Raw genomic sequence first — 12,455 nt, forward strand, 5'->3', positions numbered from 1 at the left:
GACTCGCCGAATCGGACTCGCCGAATAGTAGCAGACCCAGGGGAAGGTGGGGTCTTACTTGACAGTTTTTTCTTGTCCAAATGACGATTTCTAAGTTTTTCTTAGTTTTATACAAAACTTGATTTATAGTACTCCTTGGTGTTAACATAACAAACTAAGCCAAAGCTACGACTTTGTTATTTGTTTAATGTCAACTAGACCTACTTAACCTAAACATGATTAGTGAAAGTGTCATGTTGGTCTTCAATAGGATCGTTAAGTCACGAACACAAGCGCACAGAAGAGCGTTTTTGGCAAAAATATTGGGTCATCTTATCATGAGGTAAAATGCAAACAAATAAACGCTGACATTCAAATATGTTTATGGTACACTTTGTAAAGTACTCCATTTACCTAAGTTGTCTCGTTCATGGACAATGGACGTGGTAACTTCTAGGTTTAGGAAAAACAAATGTTGTCAAATTTAAAGAAAGGAAAGTTTTATCAATATATTTGTTGAGTAAGTGGAAATAAAAGTGATCACAGAAATAGTTATTTGATACATATGTGGCATACATATTTGATACAATGTATATGTATTTGATACATATGATACATATTTGATACATATAGTGGCAGCTAACAGAAAGTGTCCATAGATCATAGTTCCCCAATCCTTGTGCAATGCGAATGCCTTGGAATGGTTGGTATGAAACTCGAACAAAAGATAACAAAATATAGCTATAGCCTTCTGCATATAAATATCGTTTTATCTAAGTTTTTCAATTCAGTATATATTATATATATACTTGCTGTTTGTAAAACAATTATCCAAGTTATCTTGCATGGAAAATAAACTATTTTGAATAGCCTATACAAGTATACATTAAGGCTAAGAAAATTTATTTTGTTAATAAAAAAATGACAAATTCAAATTCAATAATGCAGTAGACTTTCAACTCTGTTAACGACAGCATCATTGGAAGGTTATTCCGGTTATGATTGTAGGTCTTGACCTAACCCGTCTAAGTTATAGAAGCAAGGTTACCACCAAACTACAGTATATCTTCATATTTGGTGTATATGGTACTGCATCATGTATATATATTGTGTGTTGCTTTATTTTTTTTACAGTTTTGTAAACATTCACTCAATACTGTAGTTCTCCATTGATCAAACTATGATAAGAGGCCTAACCAGTTGTGAGACAATAGATTTAGAATCATCTTTTTGCTGAGTGACTTGGTTGAAAGAAATTTGCTGAAATTGACACATGCGTATTGGGTAGTATTGGTGCAATATATGGCCACTTCAATTGTTGGCATATGTTGTTCACGTCTTTTGTCATACTTCTGTAATAGCAAGTTAATAATTTAAAACAGTGTCAACTGTCAAGCGCTATTGCAGGAATATTTACAAGCTAACATTTTATTAAATTGTGTTTTTATCATAATTTGTTGTGTTGCATTAAATTTATTGTACTGTATGTGTTTCCATATTATTTTCTTTATCCTAGATCTATTCTTCATATTCTTGTTGGTATTATAAGCTGTGTAGTAACTAGGTAACATTATGTCTGACGCTTTGGACAATGACACAAGTCTTGATGTTTTTACCCCAAACGCTTCAACTGACGTTGATGACTCCGCACTTCTGGACCAATCAGTTGGAGGTACTACAGAAGCTGACCAGGTACTTTAAGTGTGTGTGTTTTTATGACGACTTTCAATGTACGGTACTGATCTACATAGATCCAATTTAAAAGTAAAGTGATTTGTAAAACTGTACTACAGTATTAGTGCAGTGCCATGCTAAAAGGTTTTTAATTACACATTCAATATTTTATTTGATTCTTGACGTTTTTGCGTGATTTAAATTTAGGTTATTACTTAGTTTAAACACTTTTCACTGCCTTGCATTATTTGTAATACTTGCTGTTGTTAAGGAGTTGGAAGCCATTAAAGCTCGTGTGAGAGAAATGGAAGCTGAGGCAGAGAAATTAAAAGAGATGCAAAATGATGTGGAAAAGCAAATGGCTCTTAGTCCTCCTGCAGGTTTGCATGTAGCCTGTCCAGTGTATAATCTTTATCAATATTTAAAGTTGCAAAGTTTAAAATGATTGTGGTGCGTGTTTACTTTGTGCACATATTTCAAGAAAAGCGGTTTAGTGAAAATTTTTGACTTGTTATAATTTGATTACATTTCAATAGAGAAGTATATATTGTGCTATTTTTCGATAAAATAGTTCTACAACTGCAGTAGAGTTGTATTACCATCTTAGGTAGAAAATATGCTGAACATGAACACTTGAACAGTCTTTTTTTGTGTGTGAAATGTGGCCGTAGTCCAGATCATCGCTCAAGCTCTTGTTGTGAATAATGTCAGGTCTCGTGCAGAGCATTTCTACTTCAGACGAGAACATTCCAGCAGATATTGCTTCATCTGCTCCTGTTCTCACTCCGTTCTCAGTTGATTTAGACATGCACTAGTTTTCAACATGAGCAGTGAGCCCAACAGTCTACACTCTACATTCACGCAACAGCTCAGGATAGATTCAGTGACAGTGAATCACTGCTTTGAGCCTATCGGCACCTGTCAGATTTTGAAGTTCTGCAGTTGAAGAAGCCATCAAAAGAAAACACAAGTTTTAAACTTATTGAGTTTATTTTCCATGTAATTTGATCACGTTTTTTGTAGAGTACGTAATGTTGTTTTAAGTTTCAAGTTCAAATTATGATACCATAATACCATCAACTATAAATAAAAACAATATATATACCTCATACCGACCTACTATTTTATACTAAACACACACATGCTAAATGTACATTCAAAGCTTTACTTCACACATGTATTTGTGCATGTTTGTGGCTATCAGGCTCAGCCATTCATAAATACACATCAGTGGGAAATAGTTTCTGATAATTAAATGTATACTGTTTATTGGTTTGTAAAAAGATATTTTTATACCAATTGAAAACAGTTGATTAATGAAGTTCATACCACCAATAGTCATACATAAAAATTTACAATATGCAGTGTGCACTTAAGCAATACATAAATAAAACGGTTTTAAATTGTGTAACTAAATTCTTACCAGTGATTCAGAGAATCGTGGTGTATATACATTTCATGGTTGCTTTCAAACCGAGGAAGTTTTTAGATGCACTGGTAAGGAGCATCTAAGCCATTTGACAAAATCATGGTCTAAGCACTATATAAGGCATGTTTACACTTTATTGTCAGGTTATGTTAATTGTGCGCTTCATGTGCTGTGAAACTAATATCCACAATTTTTTAACACCACTAACCTGGTGCATGTTATGTGGGTTTGCGGGGTACTCATAGTCAAAGTGTCCTGCTTCAATGAAATACATAGCTACTATATTAGCAAGATAACTGACAACGTTCCAGAAATGTAAGACTAGCTTATTTTGTACTTGTATGAGTATCGATGTTGGGATACAAATACAACATACAATAGTATTATTAGAAAAACAAACTTCCTCCAAAGTTATAAATATCATTTGAAAGCCCAGTATTTGTGATTAAACGATACAATAAGCACACATTGAAGTTGCCATAATCAATGGATCTTATTTCTTGGTGTTTGAAAGTGGATTTACTTTGTGTCGTGGAACCATGATTATTGTGAGAGGGCACATGAGCCTTTTATCCTCACATATCTTGTTGCAACTTCGTCGCTTACATCGGGAGGAAAGAGATAGACCAATGTTTTGAATATGACGTCATGCCTTGCGCATTGCAATCCACTTGCTTGAAAATTGCTACACATTCTGATGTAGAATGTTTGATAAAGAGCTGCATCTGCAAAGAAAATAGTATTTAAATATGCCAATACTTTGACCAGTTTCACAGCCTAACGCTAACAACACTAGCAACTCAAAAATAAACTTTGAAAATACAATTAGAAACTAATTTGTAAATCACAATTTGTATTTTTTCACATTATAATTCAACACGGTTCTGTATGAAATCGATGTACTACTAGATACTGCAATAGTGCAATATGCCTTTGTGTTAGTTTTGTAATAATACTTCATACTTGATTACGGGAGTATAGAGTAAATATTTGGAACACGTACTAAACTCAACGAAAGTTTTTTTTTCTCGATAAGTATGGAAGTCGGATCGCAATTACTTTGATTGCTCTCAAATTCCTTATAATTTATGCCACGGTAGCTCTCGAAAAACTATAGCGCTATAACTCTGTTGGAGATCGAGATTTCTCTCGCAGCAGTTACAAATTGTGACATTCAAAACCCAGTGAAGTCGGGCATTTCAAAGATTTTTGAATATTTTCAACAACAAAAAATTAATAAACGTAAGTTTAGTAGAAACAGGGTCTGGTAATTAATGTTGAAACATGAGATCACTCCGATTTTAGAGTAACATTTGCCTAATTACAATTATTTTGTTCATCCTCTGAATAAAATCTATCTCCAAAAAATCTTTAATACCATTGCCAGCATATGTGATGGTCTCGTTTTATAAGTTTGCACTTTTATTTGACATTATTTACCTGCATCATGCACAAGTTCCAAAACTTCTCCCGTATCTTTTTCAAGGCCTTCATATATAATAACTTTTTGTAAATCCCCCGCGCATGGGTTGACCAGTTCTTCTGTACTTCTTTTCTGGATTCTGTGAGTTGCTCTTGAGGTGGCGAAGTCGATTAAAGTTCTTGTCAAAGTTTGGTTTGCCGCCCACGAGTTATCTAAGTTGTCTGAAAGCAAATGACTGTTAAAAGACTCAGCTTTCAAAAGTGGTTATGCACGTGATATTTTACACTATTTACCACATCCACGTATTAAAAAGTTACGGCACGTACCAGTTGGAAGCAAAATGCTTGATGTTAAATTCTAACGAACATTAGTTTCAACTTTTTATTGCAATGGTATGACAGTGTGATTCACTTAGGATCGAAATTCGTACTACTTGCAGCCTGTTAGAATAACACCTTCGCGAGGGTTTCATTATGCCTAAAAAAGGGTGACAGTAGAAATGGTTTTCATGCTTTTATTGTTGTACCTCTTTAGGAACTTCTGAATCATTAAAGATTGTTATACTTCTGTGGTTCATACATTTTTAACCATGTTGCAAAATAGAGTTAATCATACTTTGGTTGGGGTTTAGTACGTGTAGCACTGTAGCTATGCATCAAGGAATCTTACCTTGAAAACTTGCGACCGCTGCTGCGGGATAGGAAGCGAGTTCGCTTAGTCGAGATATGCCGAATTTTCCATCGCGCATTTCCTTTCTAGTCGGTTGTTGTTGCTCGAGACGATCGAATAAGCATTTGTAGTCATTGACGGTTTGTTTCAAGTGCATCTTATTTTTCTTCAATGCGATGCACATGTGTAAACGTTTGAATTCGTCCATGTCGCACATCTCCGACGTTATAGCCATATTCTAGAAATTGAAAGTTGCAGGTTACCCATAGCCATGCATATTACACCACACGTATCAATTTTGCGCGTTGTACAAGCAACCGTATTAAAACTGCCTTGATTCTGTTAATCGCTAAACGTAAAAAATAATGTACGATGAACCCCGCCACTTGAAAGCTTGCTTACATTTGAAGAAGAATTGAACACTCAATAGCACAGATGATATGATGTGACTTTGTTTAAAACATGTTATCAGTAAGTTATGTTTATTGACAGGTTTTTATTCAGCCTACTATCCTAGTGCAAATAGAATGTTACACATGATGGTATGCAACATTCAGTGCAGCTTTTTGCGATGCACATTATTTCAATTGCTACGAAAACAAAGAAATAAATATGCTGAAACCAATCTGTTTCAATTCGAGTCATACTTACTGATACAGAGTTGAATTTCCCTTTTCTTCCTTTCTTTTCTTTTTTCTTCTTTTGCTTGTTGGGAGCAGCAAGAGATCCGCAAACTAGCAGCAAGATGATCAAAGCTTTCAGTTTCTGTTGCACATATAGAAAGCAGTGATTATTACGTTACGCTTTAATAATTTTGCATGATTGGATACAAAAAATCTAAAACTGGCCAGCCGATATTGCAGTTTTGCACGCGATTGTTTAATTTTTGTTTGCCAAAGAAAAGTAAAAAATAGTGGAAATTTTTCTAATAGAATATTGTTATTAATTTTTTTACGTTTACCCGTTACATGCGATAATATAACCATTTCAACTTACCATTTTGTCCTTTTTCTCTACTGTTTTTATCGTAAATTTTTGTAGGCTACGTCTATGTCACTTCAGATACAGTGTAAAAGTAAATTTTTCTGAAATGGTTGATCACAATGTTAAATTTCTTACACAATGTCTTGAAACTATACATTCTCTCTCTTGTTCGTTTTTTTTTCTATGGCTGGCACTGCTCAGATGTTCTGTTAAAATCCTCAACTATATATATGCGGCATGCGCTGTTGTTTGTTGAGATGTCTTCACAAGGGTTTCTCCTGCTCTGCAAATGTCAAATCTGAAACGTGGTATTGATTTAACTCTTATTGCGTCAAAAGCAATAGATTCAAGGGTGTAAACATGCGTAATCTTTTTTGTTAAGAGTCTTCTGTCAAACTCACTTACTTTGAAGGGGACTTTAAAAGCGAATTTTATCGATTTTTTGTACATATTCTGACATTGACGAGGTGATCTCACTTCAGTCAGTATGTGACTGGTATTCTATAGATAGGATTTTCGTTCCAACAAATACACGATTTAGAGACTAATTTTACTAAACTTAGCTTTCGTTTTTCATTTATCACATAGGTTGACTCATTTTCTTATTTTGGGGGTTTATGGACAGTAAACAGCACTTTCCCTGTCGTCTCTCTACATGATTATTTATCGGTAAGACGTGAACAATCGGTGGAGTTAAAAGCATCTACTCCTCAATTGTTGACCGTTGTTTTGACGATATCTTCTTGAAAATATATTTGCTGTTTGGTCAACTGGTCTATTAGATTACTTCCCAACTGACTTAACATTTGTTCTTTTATACCGAGTTGTTAGCGATAAAAGGTGTCATTAAATGTTTTAAAATAACATAAACTAGTTGGGATTCAATTAAACCAAGACTAAATGCGTTACTACCTGTTGCAACCGCATGACACACATGCGTAACAAAGTTTGGCCTAAATATCACGTGAATGACTTTTAATATGTTTATTTGATACGTCTGCATTTTACCTACTTCCTGGAATCCAACAAAAAATTGGTTTCCATGATGCATTCAGGTGGGAAGATTTCATGCGCTATTGTCTTTGTCAAAACTATCATTCAATAAAAATATGATTGACGTTTATATAGACTTTCACGAGATCGTGCAGCGTATATCATTGAAATCACGCTTTTTTAAAAACGAACCTCACGTGAAAGATTCGTATTTAGAACTTCAGTCGTTTTGGGAAACATTACAGTTCGACTCGTCACTGTTTTGTGTTGCGTTCACATCACATCACTGTTTGGCGTTCACCTTTTTAGCCACATACAAACTTTGGTTGTGTTTTTTTGACTCTGCTTTGAAATTCGTGTCAAGCGTGTAACAATGCACGTCACTGAATGTAAGAAAAGTCAATTAAAGTAGGACGACACCAATATTCCGTCAGGACTCGACAAGTTGACATTAACCTTACGTTTTGAAGGTAAAACTACGTGTAGTGGCTGTAGTTCGTGAAGAAAAAGCCCCAACATGAGATGAAAATTTATCTGACATGCTGCTTTCAATGGAGTCTAGGAACAGAAAGCACCTATTTGTTTTGAAATTTATTTTGAAGTTTTTGACATCAAAATGAAATTCGGTTTCCACACGAAACTTTTTTGTTTTGATTTTGTTTCAAATTTAGTGTTTTCAAAAATATTTCGCTTTGCTTGATGTGAAATCCCTGTTTGGTGGAGAAAAGTTCGTTTCACTCAAAACAAAAATATGTTGTTTATCTTAAATACTTGTTATTTGCATTTCAGTTGGGACGTTTTCATTTCCGACTCTGGAAGAAAAGGTTGAGGCAGATTCACGGTCAATTTACGTTGGAAATGTGAGTTGATGATATCATTACAATATGTAGTTTTATTATTTAAACCAGGATATTTAACATGTCTTGTGATGATACCGCTACACACCAGCAGAATGCATCACTCACTCGATAATGCCTGGCGGTACCCGGTGTTGTCCATTGCTTTGCTTTTTACATTTATGCTGTATGTATCTTTGCATTGTTAATCGTTCGCCGTTGTAGTCATCGGTATGTTATTGCGTCTGTTTGTTTTCCAACGTAGTTTTGAAATCTTTTTGCGCTGTTTCTTCTCACCGATATATGTGAAAGCTACGTCATGCTAGAGACTCGTCGTTTTCAAATGACATCCGAATTTCTTTCAACAATAAAACAAAAGATAAACTGCGTCATGTCAACCTACAAAAATACATTTTTATTGACTTGCTTTATCAAAGTGATTGAAGTAATCCATGACGTCAAAGCAATGGTCTTGCCCTAACTTCTTTTTTTGTCATTTTACGCTGTGCCTTTCACTAGATTGTAGCCATAGCGACCTGCGTAGGTCGCCATGGTTGTAATTCAGTGACTAGATAATGTTTTTCGTTGATAAAGTATGTTTTATATTTACTTTCATCTTCGCCAGGTGGATTATGGAGCCACTGCCGAGGAATTAGAGCAGCATTTCCATGGAGTAGGTTCGGTCAACCGTGTCACCATCCTCTGTGATAAGTTTACTGGACATCCGAAAGGGTAAGTCACATATTACAAGGTACATGTACACGTTTTTTAAGTGGTTTTAGTAGAGCCTTGTGGCCCTATTATGAACCAAAACTATGTTCTTTAAATGCTTAATGCTCACCAACAATAATTTTAATCGTGGTTTCACATAGCCGTCAAAACAAGTCAATGAGATGTTTCCAACCAATGCACATTGCACATCTTCTGACTGGAAACGACACTTTTTTCACAATATTACCTCTCTCGCATACCATATCAAGTGTAGTGACCACCCCTGGCAATAGGATTGTATCTTGTTGGTTGGTTTTGAATCTTTATCCTCCGACTGGCAAAGCCTTGATTGGTTATTCCTGGTAGTTTCGCATACTTGTAGAATGTAGAGGCTCTTGACGCAGGGCCGGTTACCGAGCTTGGCAGAGTGCAGTTTTCCGATTGTTAAAGTGATGTTGCCGGGGAATTATTCCATTCACTAAGTGCTGCTGAATGGGTTGCTCAAGCGCACACCCCGAGAGTCGAACCAGTGCCGCGTGATCTTGAGCCCGGCGCGTAACCACTGAGCTAACGGGGCGGACTTGTTGATGTGAATGTGGTTATTTCTGATAGCGTGCCCGTTGATTGTTGAAGTCGTCCGTTTGTTTAGGTTCGCGTACATTGAATTTGCCGACAAGGAATCTGTTGAAACTGCAACCGCTCTGGATGGGACCCTGTTTCGGGCACGACAACTACAGGTTTGCTTCCTTCACCTTGCTTTGCGTTTTAATCTGTTTCTTGTTTAAGAACGGTTTTTTGAAATATTCTATGGTTTCTGCGGTAGTTAAAATGGTTGTTCATTTTATGTTCTACACGTAAATGAAGTTTTTGATTCGTATGCAGAGAGAATAAGAATTTGTAACTAACTTGGCTTTAAAGCAGCCAAGTCTAGGTTATGTCTTGTATTGAATATTTTTAACTAAATCAACGGAGAGCGACAAAGTTAATCTTAGAGGCTTGGCAAGACCCAGCCGCGTAATCTTGGTGGTTGTCGAAGTGATAACTTTTCTGCGTTGGCTGATATGTTGGGTCCACATTAATTTGTTCTTGTGAATCTAGGTGAACCCAAAGCGGACGAACAAGCATGGGCTGTCTTCTACCGACCGAGGACGCCCCAGAAGGGGCAGGGGAAGAGGAAGACCATATGCTCCGTATTATAGACCAAGAAGATCGTACAGGTAAAGTCCGATGCCTTGGGATTTTCCACACCAAGATTTGCATTGTGTTTTGATGGTCGTAATACTCGTAAATCTACTTTAATAATCATACTTTTATCTGGTGTGCTTTGCTGACTCTACCAGACATTTCTCTAAACGGCACGCCATTACTAACGGCACGCCATTAGCCTACTAACGGCACTTAGCCAACAATTGTTTAAGGAAAAAATACATCGTTTGCACTTTTAATTTCTTTTTTTTTTTTTTATTAAAACGTTATATTTTACAGAGGGCGAGCGAGATCTTATTATCCTCAATACTGAAATGGCAACGGCAGTTTTGTGACGTAATAAAAGATCACAGTCAAGCGAAAACATGAAGACTGCTTTTTAACATTGAACATTTGTGCTGACTTTGTGAATTTTTGCTGCAGTGTCAGTGTAACTCAGTTTCTGTGATTTGTTGCGCTATTCTTGCGAAATAGAATCGTTTGCTTATGTTTCGTGACTGCCATTTTCTATGAAGTTATTTTATACTTTTTTATATTTATTAAAAAAAAGAACACTAAAAATACAAAAAAAAACACCAAAAAATTAAAAAAATAACACAAAAAACAAATAAAACTGCATCACAACAAAACAACGTGTGCTTTTTGAGAGATATTAGACAGGGCTACCGGTATCCTTGAAGCCAGCTGCGGCTTTAGAGTGAAGCAAGTGCTGATATTGTCGCGTCGGGCCACCTTTAGGCTACATGCTTTTAGGCCACCAACGACATTTCACCATGTGCCAAATAGTTAACGTTGCACTGTGACAACAGAATTTCGTTTTGTGGCAATTGCATTTAAATAGAATAACATCTTCTGGGAGAGGCCCCCCCGAACACGCCGTCAGGCCTCGCTCGCCGGCCGTCAAAAGCCCCCTCCCCTTTTAAAATACCTAACTACGCTACTGAATTGGATCATTGTCATGAGGGCCCGCAAAGCATATTCTGCACAGGGCCCGAAATACCCTAAGACCGGCACTGCTCCACACTGACAAAAATTTGTTCCATGAAAACATGCTATAATTTAAAAGTAGGCTAGCCCATGGCTAAAAACGGCCTTACGCAGTTGCAACGCTTTAAATTTCAAAGTGAAAAAATGATTTTTCTAAATTGCAGTTAGCCTATGACGCGGCTGAACTCATTGGAAAAGGCATGCGTGTCCACTGTCCAATCTTTCTTCCAGGCGAGCCAAATAGCCTATAGTAGGCTAATGCGGAAGTGCATGCGGCCCAACAGCCTCCGACAATCTTGTCTTGCGTGAAGAAAGATGCATAAAGTGAAATATTGTATTATTTAATGTAATTTTCATACAACAAAGCAATATGCATGTTTAAGTACGGTAGCCTATTTCATTGTATGCATATCACGCGATATCATAAGTTATCTGCTTTTCTTCCAGAAATTAACACATCCAAAACTTTGTAAAACACAGCTAGGCCTATCTTATAGACAGTGTCAAGGATGAAACTGAAGTTTTGATTTCTGTACCCAGGTCAAGTCTGGTTTGAGGTTAGTAGTAGACCAGCGTAAAATATCACGGAGGTGAAAGTCGGCCTGCTTGTTCAAGTTCATAACCGAGAACGTCTGCTCACGCTAATAGGCTATGTTAAATCAAACAAGCTCAATGCTCCACTGTAGGCAATTAAATTTCTTGTGATGGTGTGACGGTGTCACCAGTGCTGTATTCGTAAAAAAAGCACAGGGTATACTGTCAAATTTTACAAAAATGATAAATAATACACAACTTGCAAAATTCTATTTCTACCATAACATAAATTATCAACATCAAAATTGGACGAGAGGTACAAAATTGTTTATTTTTCTATAAGTACATTCCAAACAGTCTACATCTTTAACCTCTTTACAAATTTGGGATCTAGTATTCTTAGCTTGAATTGTTGTCGCATCCAGGCTTAGACCCGGTGGTTGAAGATTTAGATTAAGTGGACGGGAAGACAAGGAAGCCAATCTTCGTGTCCACCTTCAAGCATGCCTTAAAACAGCGTGGTCCAACTACAGGCCCGCGGGCCGCATGCGGCCCGCGGATGGAATTTTTGCGGCCCGCGAGCTTTCACAGTTTTGATTTAATTTGTATTTTATGTTACAGAAAGTAATTTCAATTATAACAAGTATAGCATGTGGATAAAAAGTCTCAAAAATTTAATTCAAAGTTGTAGACAGCAGAGCCTATACTGTTTCAACCTATTAGGTCTCGTCAGTACAACTGGACTTCTTAAAGGCTGATATGTACCTATAGGCTAGTGTTCCGGACGTAGAATTCAGTGATTTATCACTTTATACAAATGTCAGATGGCTTAGTGCTGGAAAAGTACCGGTACTGCAACATTTTGGTCTTCGGAAGGAAATACTATCATTTCTTCAAACAGAACAATTGGGCGAAACACAAATGTACCAAACTCAGTTATGCGACAAAAACTTCCTGTGCAATTTTGTTTTCCTTACAGACATGACAATGCACTTGAATGTGTTAAACCTAAATTTGCAGAGGCAAAAGC

At 36.5% G+C, this 12,455-nt stretch overlaps 2 protein-coding genes across 2 annotated transcripts; one reads left to right on the plus strand and one right to left on the minus strand.

Moving 5' to 3' along the window:
• Window positions 1-1,499: 1,499 nt before the first annotated feature.
• Window positions 1,500-10,393, plus strand: LOC145775480 (polyadenylate-binding protein 2-B-like). The gene is made up of 7 exons (XM_082586773.1): window positions 1,500-1,671; window positions 1,925-2,033; window positions 7,941-8,011; window positions 8,613-8,719; window positions 9,348-9,435; window positions 9,797-9,915; window positions 10,184-10,393. The coding sequence occupies exons 1-7, from the start codon at window positions 1,552-1,554 to the stop codon at window positions 10,215-10,217; spliced, it is 648 nt and encodes a 215-aa protein (XP_082442899.1). The 5' UTR covers window positions 1,500-1,551; the 3' UTR covers window positions 10,218-10,393.
• Window positions 2,631-6,305, minus strand: LOC145775479 (uncharacterized). The gene is made up of 5 exons (XM_082586772.1): window positions 6,171-6,305; window positions 5,826-5,939; window positions 5,175-5,412; window positions 4,523-4,726; window positions 2,631-3,807 (listed from the first exon to the last, which is right to left on the minus strand). Exons 1-5 carry the CDS (start codon window positions 6,171-6,173, stop codon window positions 3,626-3,628), a joined length of 741 nt encoding a protein of 246 aa, XP_082442898.1. The 5' UTR covers window positions 6,174-6,305; the 3' UTR covers window positions 2,631-3,625.
• Window positions 10,394-12,455: the final 2,062 nt, after the last annotated feature.

The sequence above is a fragment of the Aplidium turbinatum genome, chromosome 8, assembly GCF_918807975.1.
Source record: "Aplidium turbinatum chromosome 8, kaAplTurb1.1, whole genome shotgun sequence".
NCBI classification, from domain to species: Eukaryota; Metazoa; Chordata; class Ascidiacea; order Aplousobranchia; family Polyclinidae; genus Aplidium; species Aplidium turbinatum.

Coding starts and splice junctions, on each gene's coding strand:
- LOC145775480 (XM_082586773.1), top strand. CDS start 1,552: ATGTCTGACGCTTTGGACAATGACACAAGTCTTGATGTTTTTACCCCA. Junction 1,672..1,924: donor GTACTACAGAAGCTGACCAG/GTACTTTAAGTG, acceptor GCTGTTGTTAAG/GAGTTGGAAGCCATTAAAGC. Junction 9,436..9,796: donor TTCGGGCACGACAACTACAG/GTTTGCTTCCTT, acceptor TTGTGAATCTAG/GTGAACCCAAAGCGGACGAA.
- LOC145775479 (XM_082586772.1), bottom strand. Junction 5,413..5,825: donor GGAAATTCAACTCTGTATCA/GTAAGTATGACT, acceptor TTCAATTTCTAG/AATATGGCTATAACGTCGGA. Junction 4,727..5,174: donor AGCGGTCGCAAGTTTTCAAG/GTAAGATTCCTT, acceptor ATTTGCTTTCAG/ACAACTTAGATAACTCGTGG.